Source organism: Peromyscus leucopus, chromosome X, assembly GCF_004664715.2.
Source record: "Peromyscus leucopus breed LL Stock chromosome X, UCI_PerLeu_2.1, whole genome shotgun sequence".
NCBI lineage: Eukaryota > Metazoa > Chordata > Mammalia > Rodentia > Cricetidae > Peromyscus > Peromyscus leucopus.
The window spans coordinates 25,353,710-25,373,319 of NC_051083.1; the positions used below are offsets into that span (position 1 = coordinate 25,353,710).

Sequence of the window (19,610 nt, forward strand, 5' to 3'; positions counted from 1 at the left end):
TGGAAGATCCAAAGGGTTTCTTTGAGAATGACTTAAGCAAAAAAAGAAAAAAAAAGAAAAAAAAGAAAGAAAGAAAAATGAGCAGTGCTCCATGGCAATAGGTGAAACAAACAGCTCAGGAGCAATGTCCTTTTGCTCTTTCCCACCTGTATGTGATCCCAATGGAAAGGTGTTGTGTCTTTGCAGACAAGGACAAGCGAGCAAAACACCAGCAGGAACTTAGACTAGCTGTTGGCTTCAACAATAAGTTGGGAAGATGCTTTAACTAGTTTAGAGGTATGGAAATTGTTAAAGGTCTCCTGACTCCCCACTGTCTCTTTCTTTGTCCACAGTTGGCCTCCCTGTAGGAGATACTGCATCCAAGTACTTCTGTGACTTTTTCCCTATGGGGATGCATTATGCTTTAGAAATAAGCTACTTAGGCATGGCCTTGCTTGGGCACACAAACTTGTCTTACTCCTCACAGGTGGCCATATCTAGAGAAGCTGATGTTGTGCATAGTGCCAAACTTAACCTGTGGCACATAAACAGTGGTTGTTTTTTACTCTATTGACATGAAAATGAAAAGCATATCCAATTAGAGGGATGCATTCCTCAGGGTGGTTTCTTGTTTGATGACTTGAATGACTGCTTGACCCTCTTTGAATGGCATACAAAAGAGATTCTAAAGAAATGCAATCCACACTGGGGAATGAAGAGAACACAAAGCAAAATTTGCCTCCCAGCTGAGTTTGTGGAAATCTCACCATAGCTTCTGATCTTTTTTTTTTTTTTTATTAATTTTTAAAATTTATTTTGCATATTGACCAGTTTCCTCTCCCTCATCTCCTTCCCTTCCATCCCTTCACCTTTTTTCTAGCCCCACATCCATCCTTCCTCCATCTCCATTCAGAAAGCTGAACTTTTTCTTAAAAGTAAATTATTTTCATACAATATATTTCAAAAAATATGGATCACTTCACAAATTTCCATGTCTTCTGACCTTTGCTGCCAGTAGTGTTCATTTGACATTTCTCAAGTGCCCTTAGTGGATCTCCAGCTCAGGCTGACAATAAATGCAATGAGAATGTGCTTCCTTCCCACATCTCCACCACACTCAGGACTTCTCCACTACTTTCAAATGGTGTCTTCTCTTCCTTGCTCTTTCCGAAAAAGCCATGCTATGGAACATGCTATATCAGCCCTTAGCATAAGCTGACAGCTTTCTCCACTCCACTCTGAAACTCTCATTAATTCCAAGGGTAAGGGGTTATTTTCCCTCCATCACTCACAGAAGAGACAGCTTGCAGACCAATTAGCACCTCAGTGATTTCCACAGTGAATGCTTTGTACTTGGGAGACCAATCTACAAACAAATGATTCTTACCTTCTATTTCTGGTGTTTTCAGAAAGTGCCAGTTTATGTCAACCAGTTTTAAAATAGTTGTTGACAGAAATGGAGGGTCATAATTTAGAAGTATAGGAATTGTAGAGGTATAGGTGCTGAACCAACCAAAACAGCAACAAAAATACATTTTTTTTTTTTCTGGCAGTATAGAGCCACAGTATTCAAGACATAATTACTGAACGTTATCTTCTGCCAAGTACTTTCTAGATGCTGTGGGTGTCAGTGTGTAAAACAACCAAAAATCTCTCTTTTCATCGGGTGCAATAGTGCATGCCTTCATTCTTAGCACTGGAAAGGATGGCACAGAAGGAATGTGAGCTTCAGGCTAGCCCAGAGTATATAGGGATACCATGTCTCAACAAGCAAACAAAACCCACTGACATTATAAGATTTGTATTCTACTTAGTTAATCATGGAATGAGTTAAAGGTTATCAGTACTATGGAAAGGGAAAAAAAAGAAGAGTGGGGAGGGGACTAGGAATATGTGCACATGCTAGCTGATGACAGTATCATTCACAATGGCCAGAGTGGGCTTTTGTTCCAAGGCAGCACCTGAATGTGTTTGATAAAACAGGTACCATATTACTTGAGCTTCATGACAGCAGCAGTTTGATTTTTGTGCACAGTATATGTCAGTCTTATGCTATATACCTTTTCTAAATGACATGGTATTTCTAAGTTTCAAAACAGTCATATAAAGTAGGTCCTTTAATCTCATTTTTTTACAGAAGAAAACTAGGGCTTAGAGAAGATAAACATAGGGTCATAGGTCATATTACAAATAAATACCTTAGAGGGGATCAGGATTTTGATAACTAATTCCAAAGCTCATGGTCTTTCCACCCAATCTGTATTTCCTAATATGTGGTTTCCCTAGGCATGACAGGAATCTAGTTAAAGCTCCTAAAGGGATTCAATAGAAAGTGCTGATTCCTGGGCCCTGTGCTATTCAGTTCAATCTCTGGAGAGTAACATAGGAATCTGAATGTCTAACAAGTTTCCTTGCAAACTCTGCTGCACAATGAAGCTTGAGAACTACGATTATCATCTTTTGCCTTGGTCTTTTTGAGGAGGTTGAGATAGAGTCTTAAACTGTAGCCCAGGCCTACCTGAATTCACTCTGTAACTCAAGCTGGCCTCTAGTTCTTGAGATTGTCTTACCTCAGTCTCCTAAGTAGTTGGATTATAAACATAAGCTACTACATCACAATTACCTTTGCCTATGACCATGAAGGTTGTCATCAGGATCTATTTCCAGTTCAAGGACTTCCAAACAAATGCCTAATCTGACTCCTTAAAAATAACAACAACCAGTTCTCATAGTTGAGGGGATAGAATCCAAGACCTCATACAAACAGGGTAAGAACTGTATCACTTAGATATATCCCCAGATGCTAGTCCTATTCTTGAATCATGTTATCCTCTGAGTTTAGGTGCTTCTTGAATACTGGGCCAAAGCCAGGTTATTTCTTGCCTTTTCCTATTTTTCATTAACTCAGATTATGGTCACAGAGGAGTCATTCTCAACATTAGAAAATGAAGTACATTAAGAACAATGTTTAGATCATTGCCAGGCTTCTTGGTATTTCTAGATCCTTTCCACCAGTTCTTTTGTGGAATGACTGCTTCCAGGGTGCCTTATGCTTTTAAGGAAAAGCTCACAGCCATTGCTGCTAATAAGTCTTCATTTGTAGTGTCTTTCAATGGTAGCAGTTTATCCCTTTTCCAGCTCATAAACCTTCCTAGGGACTATGAAGAGACACAGTGGCTAACTACTTTTAGTCAGCTGGCAGGTTCTGTCATTTGAAGCATCTGAAAAATGAAAATACTAAACAAACTTTTACACACACAGCTGAATTCTTATCCACCCATAGGCATGCTCTCCCATGATACTTGGTATAACAGAAAAGATTCGGAAAGGCCAAGCATGCCAAGAGAATAAAAAATTGTGATGAAATTAAGTTTTTATATGCTTTTAAGAAACATAAAAGAAGAAGTCAGTTCTGGAGCACTCAGCCACACAGATGTCAGACCTAAAAAGGATCTTGGATAGCATTCATTTAAGACTATTCTATGATAACTAAAGAAATAAACATCAAAGATGAGGTCATGTAACTAACATAGCAGAGACAGACTGCAGTCAAGTTTTCTGGTTCTACTTTATTTTTACAGACCCTGGTTTAGGATTTCTGTCTTTCTTTCCTTCAATTTCTTCCACTGTTCCTTTCTTTTTCAGTATAGTTCCCACACTCCATCAAAGGAGATCAGACATGAATACACCAATAGTTAACTTGATTGCTAAGAAAAGTATATTTAATTCTTGCATGCCTGAACTTTCCCCACATGTAAGAGTCAGGACTTGAGAGACAGAAATCATACATTACACAGCTACTATCAAGTCACTCATCAATCTAACCAATGTTTATCTTGTTTCTACCATACCATTGGCACAGCAGTAATAAATGCATCAACCAGAAAATATTACATTTTGGTGAGGAGAAACACAACTGAAAAGAAAAATTAGCAAAATTTTCTATTATTAGTGGTTACTTCTAAGGAGAAAAAGAACAGAGTGTGAATATGAAGTCAGTGTGTGGTGTGGTGTGGTGTGGTGTGGTGTGGTGGTGGTGGTGGTGTGTGTGTGTGTGTGTGTGTGTGTGTGTGTGTGTGTGTGTGTTTTGCTGGTAGTAGAAGTCATAGAAGGAATAGTAGAGTGAGGGTGGAGGCATTAGATTTTAGACAAAGTCATCAAGATGGACTTCTTTAAGAAACACAAACCATAACTTGTGCACATAAATATTTGTTAATGCCCAAGAAAATCTCAACATCAGTCCCTGCAGAGAATGATAAAAATAAAGTCACGTTTGGAAACCATCACAAGAGATGGAATACTGATGTTTTGCTGCTGTCCTAACTATTCCAGGTGGCAGGAAGTAGAGAGAAGAGGGATGACATAATTACAATGACCTCCGCCTTTCAAGGAGATCAGGAAGCATTTTGTTAGTATCTGAAGTGAAAAGAAATTCCTGATGGTTTGTGGTTTCATATAAAGGAAAACTTTGCTTAGAATACAGAATCTAGAGAATAGAATTAAGATTGATGAGAGATATTTTGTTAAAAAGTCCAGAGAACATGAAGTAATGCCAAGACAACTTGGCAAGATGATATGTGACTTAAAACTTGGTGAAAATATTGAAAAGTTCAGACATTTGATTCATCCAAATATGTAATTAATTATGAGGATTTGGACTGAAGTGTGAAATTTATATAGTTGATGACTAATTCAACATTTTTGAAAGTTTTCCATGTGCAGCACAGGGACAATGCTTTCGAGACACAATAGGGAGCAAGATGCCACTGTTATTCACTGTGGTAAATGCATTTCCTCTTCCATTTGGGCATCTAGCCAGTTACAACTCCCAGCCTCTCTTGCAGTTAAATATGATCTGTGGGTAAGTTCTGGCCAATAGAATTTAGTGCATATGATGGACATTCTTTTTAGGTATACAGTAAAAGCCCAGGGATAACAGAATCTTACAGTATGTGGATCTGAGGTTCTGAAGTCACCACCTATGAGGTAGTCTACCAAATATTGGATAAAACACCATGATTCTTGTGTTTCTAGTATTAAAATATAGAAATTCAAGGCAGCCCATGTTGTCAAACTAATATAATTATTAATTAACACTTGGTCAGATATTTACAGTCTGTATAAATACTCTTTCTCATAGCAAATGATTCTGGTTGTAACTTTAAGAACTAGGTAATTTTTTTCATTTTACATAAGTCAAATTCATGCTTATGGGGTATTGAATTACTTAATCACAATAATATAGGTAAGATGCATGGAGAAGCTATTCCAAATCATTGACATTTGAATATCCAAAATAAATGCATGTAGGACAAGTACGGCAATAAATACACTATAAAGTATTTGATAAGTGTAGAAAACTATGAAGGATATTCAGAAGAGGTAGCATTCTAGGTTGAAGGAGCCACAGAATACCCCAGTGGAAAAGGAAATTTATTGCATTTAAAAATGATAAGAGAACAGCAAAACATGGGGAACATTCCTGTAAAAATTGACATGCAATCTGAGAAGAGACCACTAATAGAAGAAAAGAAAATTGGCATTTGTTCTAATGTTTCAAGGGAAGTTTGAGCAAGCAATGCAGTTTTATGAAGAAAAACAGGAACTGGTAATTCAATACAAATCAAAAAAATATTTACTGAGGGCCTACCAGATGAAGGACCTTCCAAAAGTGCACGAAGGATACAGAGAAGCGATAACAAGGACACAGTCCTTGCTTTAAATGCATTTATAATCTACTAGAGGAAATGGCCATGCATGACTACAGCACAATGCTGAGCAAGATAAACATAAATAAGAATGGTAATGGGCTTCAGGAGATAGATAAGTGGCATGGGAAATGACAAGGGAAGGGCAAGGGACAAAAAGGTGAAATTTTATACAGGAGGTGTAATGTCAAGATTGACCTTGGAGAAACCATGTCACCATTGTTGGTTAATGAACATGTGAATTCACAAAGATAATAGAACTCCAAAAAGAGGTGTTTTATTAATATTTTGAGCAAGAACTACTGCTCCATGGGTAACTGAATCCTCACATGTGATTATTATTTAAGGGACAACAAAATGAAGTTTATATTTCTGATATGATGGTTAAAACATGGAAACAAACTTTTGTAGTGACACCAGAGTAATGGAAATTTCTATTTGAGCAAAACTGCCTGACTGCCAATGGGTTCACTCATGACTAGAACAGCAAACCAGAAAGTGACAAATTTGAGTTTCATTATACCGCCAGAGGCAACCAACAAGAAAATCACTGAGATGTGTCACCACTGAAGGGCCACTTACCATGAACAGGGCTTCATAGTTTTCAATCATCTTCTGGACCACAGCTATGATGGCTGTGCTCTCTTCAGCTCTGGCTGAGCTCTGGACAGAATATTCTTTGTCTGATGACTTCTGTTTGTGGAGCAAGTTGGGTCCAAATATAGTGGCCAAGTTCAGAGATGTCATTTTGTTCCCGGTGACCTATGGGAGAAAAAAAAAAAACACAACGAATATTCTTATGTTGCTTTTTTAATTGCTGGATCTTCAATAAGCCATGAAATATTTTCATTAGTAATTTTTCATTGCATGGAAAACATCACCTTTGTCAGAATCTAAGAGGACATGGTAATATGCCTTTGCTTCATATTTTGGATTGAAGATCAAAATTCAGTGATCATCTCAATAGTACATGGAATAAAATGTTGCAATTCTGAAGTGTTTATTGTCAAACTCTTACTATTCAACATCTCCCAAACCATTTGTACTTAAAAAATATTGATGCTCAGTAATCCATCTATCAATGTGTCTCTTCATCTGTCCCATTAATCCGTAACATCTCCCATTAATCCATAACATCTCCACTGATCCATCCACTCAGCATATTACTACCCTAAGCTTGACATTTTTCATGGGTCAAAATTATTTTTAACATTTCCAACAACAATCATCACAGCACAGTCATTATTTTAAAAGGCTCCCATTCTAGGAAGGAAATACACTTCTCATTCCCAGGTAGTGAGTACAAAAAAAAAAAAAAATAATAAGACCTTATCAACTCCAAAGACTCCAGAATTTGGAGATAGTAATATTGACAAAAAAAAATCAAGAAAGAAGGAAATCATTACTTCTGATGAAAAGCAGAGTCTCTGGGTAAGGAACATTTTCACATTGGAGCACAAAAAAGCACGAGAAACATATGTGGGACATCAGAGCAAGAGGATTTTGTATGGAGAAGGGAGGATTTGCCTGTTTTAAAGAGCAATCTATGGCCCCAGAAACAGCAGTGGTGTGACAACACATGGGGCATGGCACCACAGTCTAGGTTTCAGGAGCCGGCTCCTGAACTACAACAGAAGAAATAAGGGTAAAGTATAGTTTGCAATTGTCATGTAGATTGCCAATGTACAGAATAAGGATGCCATACTGGGGGTGAGGATTTTTTGTTTAAATGAAAGTAACAGAAACCGATTGTGAACTGGTGAGGAGTATAGAGGGTTTAGGTGGGGTCCTTCAGACTTAAACACCCTGAAGGAGTAGCTGATAAAACAGACCAAGAAGGACATTTAGAGAATAGAAGAAACATGTGCTGGGAAGGAATGCTAGGGGAGTCTCAAGTGTGTGATATCCCGTGACAGATGTTCACCACGACATTCTATTCATTCCCCTCTGGATTGGATTGGAGGGTGGTTCTGATGGTCTGGAACAGAGCCTTTGTAGGGTTGCAGCAGGCAGTGAGAACAGTGAGTGCAGATGCTTCTTCGAACACTGTCACAAGCAGGGACAAAAAAGAAAGACAGTTGGGTAGGCAGGGCGTGGCACTATCAGGAAGCACAGAATGAAGGCAGCAAAGTACTCTTTAGGTGAAAATATTAAAAACACACACACATTCAATATGTTAATAAATAGAAGCATGGGCACACATGTAGAAACAAAATAGCTTTTATCTACCACTCCCCAGATCCATTTGTCCAAATGGTTTCTATCTTCTATCTTTTTTGTTGTTGTTTTTGAGGCAGGGTTTCTCTGTGTGACAGCCCAGGCTGTCCTGGAACTCACTCTGTAGACCAGGCTGGTCTTGAACTTACAGAGATCTGCCTGCCTCTGCCTCCTGAGAGCAGAGATTAAAGGAGTGTTCCATCACCGCCTAGCTCAAATTCTTTCTTAAGTGCCAATTTGCACAGAAAACCGTGGTACAGTTTTTTTTCCTCCTGAAAGCTAGAGTCTCACTCCATATCTTACTTTGTAATTTGCTTGTTGTCTCTTACCAACATGTTGCATTCATCTCCCAATTTCAAACATTTCTTTACTTTTTCTTGGCCGTTAGAAGCCAATGGCATAAACTGATGATCATGATTTGCTTTAAGCACAGCCAAGTGATATGCATTTGTGCCATTTTCAGTCTACTGTTGCTATAAATAATGTACAGAAATATCTACACAAAGGCATTTTATGTGCTTGGCTGAGCACTGTCTTGGGAGTCATTTCTCCAAGTTAAATTGTTATAATAAGGACTATGAGCATTTTTAAAAGCTCAGTAATCGTTTTACTTACTTGCCTTTTTCACACGGGAAGGAAAGTCTGGCTAAATAATTCTAATCCAGTGTCTATCATGGTAGTAGTGAGATTTGTAGCAGACTATTCTTTGCTGCAGGGACTGTCCCATGCAGGGTAGGATATTAAGTGGCCTTAGATCATTAAAGTCTAGTAGCACCCTTTCACATCCATTTGTGCCAACTACAGGTGTTTCCACATGAGGCTCTGTGTACCTTGTAGGGCAAAATTTTCCTCAGCGAGAGCTATTGGTCTGTGTGAACTTTGATTTCTCTTGTTAACATTAGCCAAGAATGCTGAGGACTGTCAGGGTAAAGATATACCCCCAACCCAAGGAAGATCCACACTATAGTTGAGACAGTATGTAGTGGTCTCACAATGGACTCAGGAATCTTCACAGAACAGTCAAGTTGAAGGCCTTTACCATGTGAAGTTCAGAACTGGTGGGTGTTTTGTTCTGTAAGCTTGCTATGGAAACCCAGGTTGCGTTTTGTTGTTGTTGTTAAAGGATGAGACTATTTTCAGATAAACAAGTCACCACTAAAGCAAAGTATTATTTTGTATAGTAAGATTTCCAAATATAAAGAGACAGTGCATTTTCTCTGGGACCTTTAGCTACTCGCTCTTTGTTTTATTTTGTTGACATGAAGCTCTGTAAGTTTTCATTCTATTTTTCAATCCTCTTCCTGGAAATTCATGGTTAAGAAGAAAATAAAGTATGTGTCATTTTCCCATTCTTCCTTTCAGAACTTGGAGGCATCTGGAAAGCTTCCTCAGCCCCCTTTAAAGTAAAATTGGAGTTTTCTCCTTTTTTTTTCAAGCATGAAGAAACCAAAGATTTTGTTTTCACTTAAAAGAATGTTTAGTACAAGGACAATCCAGAGCTCTGTTTCCGCTCTCTCCTTCTCTGGTTGCTATTCTGGGAATGCAATACTATCCGTCTGTAAGATTGCACATGGATTCCAGCTGCAGCCCAGGCTGCTGCACGTTGTTCCCATTTTATGTTTTGTTTTGCTGTTTATTAAATTTTGAAGAAGTTTTATTCCTGGACATCTCCTACCTTTGCTCCCCATGTTTTAATACATACATATATGGACTTTAATTAATTAGTTAGTTAATTAGTTAGTTAGTTAGTTAAGTATATACGGTCTGTCTAGGTAACAGGAGCACTCAAAACCAGGCCATTACTGCATGATTTAGTTAGCCAGCTAATTCCAGGAAATCTTCTATCTTCACTAAGTAAGCATCCCAGATAATTTCTAAGCACTGTATAAATAGCATGTATTAAAAGTCCAGAGTTTCCAGACATCAACTAGGGGCTTTCCAAAGACTTTTTCAGTCTTTTCTCTAGATAAGCTTATGTGGAAAGCAGCTGCTCCCATGGTCATTATTTTATAGATAGTGGGGCAAGAAGGCCCAGAGCCAGGAGGAGGCAGTACAGTGAGTAGGAAGTGAAGCCATACAGCTGTGCTGGTGCCAGCTTTTTGTACATTTCATTATATGTGTATACCTCCTCCTGTTTGCCCTTGGTCGGCAGACCCTATAAGAGCATGGGGAGATGGGGAAATGAGCTTTAAAGTAAGGCTTGAGGAGGCTGAGGCAAGGGAGGCAGAATCTTTACCACATCTAACTTACCATATCTTAGAAGCAAGTACCTCCTCAAAGGTCAGAAAGCATGGCTCCACATTGGGTCTTTGGTGCTTCTTATATAGTTCCTTTAAGAGTTGATGGCAGCTACAGCCTCTCTCATGAAACAAATGCCTGGTCACAACATATTTTCTGTGCAACATCAACAGAGTCTTAAACTCTGGAAAACCACCCTCAGGAGGTTTGGGTTATATCCTACTATAATCTTTTTTGTTGTTGTTAAAAAAGAGGAAATGGAATGTTTCTTAAACCTGGAAATTTCTTTTTTCTCTAAATAGCAAAGCAAATAGCAAGGTAAAATAGAACAAAACAAAATTAACATAAGACAAAAAATTCAATAAGATACCACAATTTCCCCCAAAACACCACCAATGGGTTGACCTCAACATATACATATACTTTTCTGATATATCTTCATGATCTTACCAATGAAGAGTGCACTGAGTTTTAAGCACATATTAGAAAGGACATGAAGTTTTCATTTTGCAGATGAGGAAGTGTAGGCCTTTCCTGGCCCTGACTCTGCTCTCCCTTCTCTTCCTCTTTCAAAGAGACAACACTCTGGCAAGAATTTGTGAGCTTCCAGGCTTTTTATAAAACTAATCTGAGTCAGTGTTCTTCCATGCTGCAATCCATAAAGAAGTGATGACCTAACAAATGCCTTACAAAATAACAAATAGGTTGGAGAAGAATTGGAGAAATGCTCTGTTATTTGTCCGCAATTTACTATGTAGTATTTTGCCTTTCTCCATTCTTCTGTTCATTCTGTGTTTCCTACCTGTTCATGCAACTAAACAATTCTAAGCAAAGAACCTCTTCTTTGTTTCTCTACCTCTACCCTTAGCTTTTATTAGAGGGGTTTAGCTAACTCCTATTCCTATTCTATACTTATGTGGTCCATCTACTCAACCCCCTACAAGGTTTGTATTTAGTATTCTCCATGGAGCTATTTGCAGGTCTTCTAGCTCATGTCTATCCCTTCTCTGAATGTCTGTTTGCCTTCTGTCTTCATCTCCTCCATTTCTAGACTCCTGTTTTCTCTACTGCTATTGATACAAAAGCTTCCTAACACATATTCTCTCTGTCTCTCTCCTTCTCTGTCTCTGTCTCCCTCTCTGTGTAATTAATCTACAGCATAGATTATATTATCTGTTTCCCAGTGCTCCCAAAGTTCATATCTTAGCAGGTTGGAGAATCTACCTGCAGAAGCATTCAGTAACCTATGAACATGCCCCAGTTTCCTGCCATCCCCTCAGTACTACTCTGCTCTGTAGCCTTAATCCAACATGCTGCTTGCTTATAGTCACTTCTAACCTGTCCAAGGAAGTGATGCTGTCCTTCCATTTTCCCTGCTGTTTTAACTAAGTAACTTAGACTGGTTGAAGTCTGAAGGACAGCTGGACATTCACTACTTGCAGAATCCATCTGATCACCAGCCAGTATGATGATATGTATGGATTGATGAAAGAGACCCATCTGCAACAGCTTTTTACTGTTACTTACATGGATACTGTCCTACTGACGTTGCAAATCTACAGTGAAGAGGGTATATGGTACTTCTCCAGAGTGGTAAACTGCTGTGGATATCGCTCTGTATAAATAAACACTGATTGGCCGGTAGCCAGACAGGAAGTATAGGCAGGACTAACAGAGAAGAGAATTGAGGGAACAGGAAGGTAGGGGGAGAGACTGTGGTAAACTGTATAAACATGCCAGTTATATTGCCATAAGTGGAAGCTCCCTGGCTGACATGTGCTAAGTTACCTAACCACTCTCCCTCAGTTTCTACCCATGAAAAGTGGGCACAATGATATTTTTCTTGCCTATTCAAAGGATTAGGAACTATGGCAGAAAGTCAACATATGATAGAAGGAATCATAGATGGTAGCTAGGATCCTAGCAGGCTAAGATGAATCTATATTTTTACCTAGGAAGAGTGTCTTATTTGGGGCATGAGTAATGGAGTCTTGTTGAGCTTTGAACTAAAAACTGAGTGTCTGAAAATTATTCTCCAAAGACAATATGGTAGCAAGTTGGACTGAACTTTTTGCTTTCCTCAGTGCCTTTTTAATCACCCAAGACTCAGCTTTCTCCTTCTCACATAGTACTTAAGGAACACCAGAGAGGCAATTGGCATACCTTCCAATCAGGGCTATGTTTCCACTCAGTCACTAGACTCTACAGCTTCTATTATCTCTGTAGTCCATAAAGGCTGACACCCAGACGGATAATGGAACTATGCAACAATTATGAGAATTATAGTCTATCCATGGAAGAGCTGTGTATGTTGAAATAAGGTGTCAGGACCATATGATGAAACCTGAAGTCAGTGGGGGTTTCACTAATTATAACTCCTACAGAGAAAAATGGCTACCTTGGGAAAGTTCAAGTTCCGTTCTCACACTCCTGGTGGGAAGGAGGAGGAGAAATGCAGAATTGCTTTTCTCAACTATGGTAAAAAAAATTACATATGTCCATGCCCTGTGGGAACCAAATCTGACAAGCATAGAAGCCCATCATACAGCTGAGCTCTGCTTAATAATTTAAATAACAGCATTTGTGGTTATGTAAGATTGGAACTGTGGTTAAGTAAGATTGGAACATCTCAGGCTCCCTTTTGTTGATTTATGGTACATGCTAACCTATTAATGGCTCTGAGGCCTCTTGGGAAAACTAACATCAGAGAGAAGTATGACTATGTGAAATCAAAGAAGGAAATGGGGTCCACTATGAGTGTGAAGATTTAATAGGGTATCAGCTAGCAGGTTGTGTCTTTTGACCAATGACAAAACTGTAAAATGCTTCAAAGTATGAGTGTGACCAAAGAGAACCATAGCCTCAAATCTCATATGGGAGGAGGGATCATACTAGCCCTGAACTGGGAGCAGTTTCAACTAGAAAATGTTTAAATGGTCTATGAAACTTGTGCAAAAGTGCCTTTAACAATTGACCTTAAGTGGCACTGCTATATAATAATAAAAATCAGAACCTCCAATACAGTCCATACTTGACTTAAAAGCAGAATAGCTCCATCTCATTCAGCAAATACCTGTTTTGGAGAAGTAATTTAGGGAATGAAAGGACCTCTCTATACAAATGCAGATGAGATAAGGGTATATGTGTGTCACATTTTGATTCCAAGCCAGCAAAACAGATTTAGCCAGTTACAAGAATGGTACCCTTCTTGCACTCCCACATTTCATTTTTACACATTTTCAAAACCCTTCTGTAGCCAATTATTTATCTTCCTCTCACAAATGGAAGGTTAGGCTTGAGTAAACATCTTTGTGGAAAATAGGAGCCTCATTTTGAGGCATCATTGAAATGTCAAGGAGGTCAACAGTTTTCATGAAACTGAGCCCCCCAGAGAAGGCCTTGGGAGGGTAACACTATTACATAAGCATCTAGGTCAGAGGACTTGTGATTGGATTTATAATAGGCATTAAAAAAATCTTTCAGCATGTCAGTGATGTGTAATCTACATTAGATGGAGATGGGAAGACCCACTCTAAATGTGGGTGATGTCATTCCCTGGGCTGGGGTCCCTATTGAATAAAAAGGAGAAAGTAAGCTGACTGTCAGCAGACATCTCTCCCCTCTTTCTCACTACAGACACAGTGTGACCACTTGCTGCTTGTTCCTGTCGGCATGACTTGCTTGTTAGGACAAACAAAGCCCTCCTTCCTTCTTTCGGTGGCTTTTGTCAGGTATTTTGCTGATGTAATGAGATAAGTAACTAATGCTGATGGTGAGGTGTCATGTTTTCCAATTGAAATGTGTGGCCATATTGATGGTTTGTGCTTTAACAGCTAGAACAACAGATGAACAATAGAAAAGAAGTCACTCTATTTATGGCAGCATACCTCTTGTCCATCTTTGCTGACATTATCATCTGCATGCCTGGCCACAATGGAGAGGAACTGTAGGAGGCGGTGGAGGGTGTCGCAGTTGCAGGGAGGTAGAAGGTAGATGAGGAGTTGCAAGGTGCCCAGTTGTTCTTCTGGTTCCAACACTACACAAGGCGGAGAGACATTTTGAGTAAGACCGGAGGGACTGACACCGTTTGGACACTGAGGTTAGGTTTCATCTACGCAACCATAAGAACAAAGTTACCCAGGCCAGGTCTACTATGTAACTTAACCCATTTTCCCACTACTTTAGTAGCTTAGCTACAAAACCCTATGAAAGGTATAGAGAACAGTTGGACGGCCAGAGAAATCATGAGAAAGGCAACTCCATCTCCCTTATTAAGCCTCCTTTCTCTTACTCATTACTCAGACTGACTTAATGGGTTTTAGTACACACTGATAACGGACAGTGGCTGGGAATTGATGAATGCTCTGAAATTTTTATAATGTGTTTAAGGACCTTTTCTCTTGAACAATATACCAGGTATAGACTTTTTGTTGGCAATATCCAAGATATGTGACAAAAACACTGTCTTCTTTCTCAGCCACAATTCCACTGGAATTGCTGCTTTGCAGGAAGAAATGTGTGCAGGCTGGTACATCTCTGACATTTCCCTTCTCCTCCTCCCTAACCTTTCTCCTTCTCTGAGGTCTGTGTGCTAGACACAGCTCCTTTGAAAGCACTGGTACTGGGCTATGCCATTTTGCTTCCACTGAGAAAGTTGTTTGCCCTCTTTCTTACTCTGGGTTCTTTGGCTTCCTTCTTCCTCATATCAGAAGCCAGGATTCATTTTTAGGCACAGACTCAATGCAAGCTCTTGCCAGCACTTCAAAGCATCAACTTATAGCACTTTCTACTTTCCTGGGGTCATTTGAAAACATCTGAAATTCTTCTTGGCTTTTCCCATTCACTTTAGCCCAGCTTTCTTCTTGATAGTTTCCCCCAGGGTATATCTCAGAAAATCCCCCAAATAGCCCATTCATTAGAGACCAATAAAGGCAAAAGCAGTTATTGGAAAACACATGCATAAGATTTTCATGAGTGAGCCGGACATCCTGCAATTTCAAGGATATGTTCCCGCAAATCTGGCTTTGTTACGTACAGAGAGTGTTGATGAATGCTGTGTATAGCTCCCTAGTGAGAAGCGGGTCAGGCATGTCCCTGAGGAACTCCTTCAACAAGGCTGCCACATCATGAACACTGTGCTCCTCTTCCAGACAGACATCAATCCCACGGTCAAATTCCTCACGCAACTGGAAAATTAACGGTTCAAGTATCAGTTACATAAGACTCAGGGTTAATTTGACAAGAAGCTTCATATAGTCAGTGACACCTTAGAACCATCTAACCTCAGTGTTTAGTGCTCACCCCCCAAAAAATGTTTTGATGGACAAAATCTGGTCTTAAGTTTGCACATATCACAAGAATGAAAAAAAAAAGAAACAATATGTCACTTTGAGCTACAGACTCTACACATACTAATTATGAATGCACACACACATATTTGAATGCGTTATTACAAAACTAGTTGTGGATTTGTTGTTAATTGTGTACACAGAGGGACTAGATAACAAGAATCAAGAAGTTGGGAGTAAGGGCTAAGAGTTAGAAGAGAATTTAGGTCAAGTGTAAATGTGTGAGAACTATTATACAACACTTGTGCATGTCACCAAACACATCACATTGGAATTTTGATAGTTGACTAGAACACCAAAAAAAAAAAAAAAAAAAAAAAAAACATTTGACAAATCACAAAACTAAAAATGTGGATGAGATATAGTATGATGAAGGCTTAAAAGATGATATATTGAATGAAAGTTATCTTTAATTTGTCAGAGTAGCCTTATGAGCAATTACTAGAAAGCATCTCAGACTTAATAATTATACAAAGCCTACTAACAAAGATAGCAGAAGGAAAACATGATAAGATGGCAGAGATAATATGCCTTGATCTTGTTCTCTGTTGTATAAATTATTATGCAAGTCCATGCATAGACAGTATAATAAACTACTGTAAGACTTCTTTAGTTCATTCATTCATTTATTCATCCATTCATTCAACAAAGACTCATCACATTATCCTGGGTCTCAGCCCCTATTATAGACTCTCAATGTATGCAAGTACACCAGTAAATAGAGAGACAAAGTCCGTAAGCCAACTTCATCCCTTAGAAGTAGAGATACAAGGTAGATAAGTAGGTAACACCACAAATGACAAGTTCTTATTTCATAAATATTCATATTTCTCCTCCTCTCTCTGTGGGTGCAGGATGTATGTGAACATGTGTGTGCAGGTATACAAATATGGAGGCTAGGTTATGATGCTGAGTGTTTTCCTTTATCACTGGACTTTATATGGCCATGAGACAAGATCATTTACTGAATTGAACCTGGAGTTTTCCATTTCTTGAGTAGGCTGGAGGCCATAAAGCTCCAGGGATTCTGTTATCTCTGCTTGCCTTCTCTCACCCCTAGTGCTGACTTTATAGCTATGTGGTCATACTAGGCTTTTTATGTGGGTGCTGGGGACCAGAACTCATGCTTACACACCAAGAGCCATCTCCCCAGCCCTAGCTCTTATTTTTTGAAGAAAAAGTACAGGTATGTAAAAGTTACATAAAAACATAAAATAGTGTGTTAATCATCCATCCATTTATTTCATGCTTGGATTTATTCCTAAGTTACCACTAATTACATCTTATTGAGTGAGTAATCCTTAAGTAAATCCCTATGCAAAAAAAAAAAATCTCCCTTCTTTATGGATCCAAAAATGTCAAGGAATAATTGCTGGCACTCATCATCTGTCCACTTGATTGAAAATACCAATCACTGCCCTCAATTGCTCACTGATTCCCGACAATTTTCCATTAGCATTTCCAAGACAGCCAGAATGAGGAGTGCATCCATAGCATTACTGCAATCAAGCTAGTTCAGATACAGCATGATTTTTTTCCTAAACACACACATACGGCATAGACACACACACACACACACACACACACACACACACACACACACACACAAACACACACACGGGGAGAGAGAGAGAGAGAGAGAGAGAGAGAGAGAGAGAGAGAGAGAGAGAGAGAGAGAGAGAGAGATACAGACAGACAGAGACAGAGAGAGGTGGACCATGAAAGGAGCTTGTTTAATCACATGATCTTGAATTGAATTTCTAAATTTCTATAATCCTAAGAAAAAGGGGGTGAAGGGGACTGAAGCTGAAGGGATGATTCAATAAGACATTATTAATAATGGTATTCCTTAATTTTACATTGGTGTGAGGCCTAGAAGACAGTTTTATATTTTATAAGTGTCATGGTGATATGGTAAGTGTTATTCACTCATCTTGGGTAATCATTAAAAATACAAATAAACTAGACCAAAAGAGACACATGATAAGGTATTTACTTCAACATACAAACAGTTCTTTAACTTCAACTAAAATTTCTACCCTGGATTAACTTTTAAACTGTAGAGTTCTTTATTTTCTTCTGTTTCAACCAATAGGAGAACAAAACATTGTAAGCGTCTTTTGCTAACAAATGAGTTCTGTTTGTTAAAGGATGGTTTGCCTTTTAGGAAGCCATCACAACCCCCAAAACCTATCTGATCAAAAGAAAGTAGCCTTGACAATCTAATATCAAATTTCTGCCAGGAGAATGTAGTGTAATGCTGGAAAAAAAAAAAAAAAAACAACAAGGAACACAATTTTTCATGAGAAATGAATCAGGAACCAATAGCTCCATAGAAACTTATAAAGCATCTATTTTTCATCAGATTAGATGAGAGTACGTATGGCATTTTCCTAGTACATTTGGGTAAAACCAGCCACTACTAAATTATGTTCTATTTGGGCATGTCTAGAAATATTCCTTCAGTGTTTTCACCCCAACTCTACTTTTCTAAGCTTCTGAGTTGTGTTTCATCTCCTGGAATTTCATTATACCATAATTGGATGGAAGGTTGGGAAAAGATAGTCAGAGGGAATTTACATAATCTTGAACTTTCCACCTAGTAATTCAATGAAATGTCAAGGGAAACGGACAATATAACCTTCAGTTTTTACTTACTTGTCTCACTCTCTTTTTTGAGCTTCCAACTCGAAATATCCCCACTGTCTGGAGGCCTGTAAATAAGCAAACAAAATCAACAGTTGTTTTTTTATGACTGAGACTCTGAATGAAAGCAGTGTAGAAACAGTGTAGAATGCTTGTACAGAGCTGTGACATGCAGAACAGCAGCAGTGACTTCACAGTGTTCAATGGCACTTCCATATGTCACACTATTCACCTTCTCCAGATACATAGTTGGCTCTTTAAACATCAGAATTATTTTACCTTAAATGTTTGGGGATGGAGAATTTTTTCCTGTGTGACTATTGATGTTATAAGTCAGAGAGATCTTTTTTATAGGCATTTTTTTATTGGCATTCTATATCTAGGGCATGATTCTAAGATGATCAAAAATGTGAACAAAGACAGCTAGCTACACAGAGAAGGTCAGAGTAGGACCATTTATAAGAGAAAAACAAGCTGTGTATTTGGAGCTAACTTGGGTCCACTCATATGACAGACTATTGTACATCCTTTTTAAATGACATTTATAAGAAATTTTTATAAACATGAAAACTCTGTGTCCTATCATCAAGTGAGAGTAGTGGCATTCTCTTCATGTATATATCTATATATACATCTACACCTACATCTATATCTATGTATATTTATAGATATAAATATTATATGTACCTATATATGTATAGATATAGATTTATGTATACATACACATATGTATGTATATATGTATTATTATTTGAACTAAGTGATAGATGTATATATTTTTTCAGGGAGTTTTAAAGGCTAAATAGAAATAAACTGAAATTTTAAAATGATTGCTTTTTTTTTTAGATGGGGTTTCACTGCAGAGCCCTGGCTGTTATAGAACTCGATCTGTAGACCAGGCTGGCTTTGAACTCACAGATATCAACCTGTCTCTGCCTCTCAAGTGCTGCGATTAAAGGTGTGCACCATCACTGTCTAGCTATGATTGTTTAACTGTTTAAATGTTCTACATTTTATAGATTTTTATTTAAAAGTATGTTTTCCTTATGAATAGAAAAAAATCGATTTCAAATTTGATAAAGAGCCAAAGTTCCTATAAATTTCATGTTTAAAAAATATTTAGAATAATGAAATAAGTTATAATATTTTATTTCTTGTGGGGAAATTGAAGCTGAAGAAATGGCTTGGTAGTTAAGAGCACTTGCTGTTCTTCCATAGAACCCAGGTTTGTTTCCTAGCACCCACATGGCAGCTTGCAAACCTTTGCAACTCCACTTCTAGGAAATTCAACATCCTCTTTGGTCTCTGAAGATAGCTGCATGCATGTGGTGTACAACATTAACCTTAGACCCACACACAGACATAAAATAAGTATTCAAAAAATTGGTCTTTAAATATAGCAAACACTCTTACTACCACATATTGGAAATTTTAACAAGAGTTATTTAATGACACTGACTTTTATGTCAATACC

General features: G+C 38.3%; 1 protein-coding gene across 4 annotated transcripts in view; it reads right to left on the reverse strand.

Moving 5' to 3' along the window:
* Positions 1–19,610, reverse strand: part of Arhgap6 (Rho GTPase activating protein 6) — a 487,916-nt gene that overhangs the window by 22,298 nt on the left and 446,008 nt on the right. For all 4 annotated transcript variants that reach the window (XM_028885949.2, XM_028885950.2, XM_028885951.2 and 1 more), the window contains exons 6-9: positions 18,149–18,204; positions 15,178–15,328; positions 14,030–14,178; positions 6,270–6,449 (exon numbers count right to left, since the gene is read on the reverse strand). In XM_028885949.2, the coding sequence (XP_028741782.1) occupies positions 6,270–6,449; positions 14,030–14,178; positions 15,178–15,328; positions 18,149–18,204 (536 nt within the window). The remainder of the gene's footprint in view (positions 1–6,269; positions 6,450–14,029; positions 14,179–15,177; positions 15,329–18,148; positions 18,205–19,610) is intronic.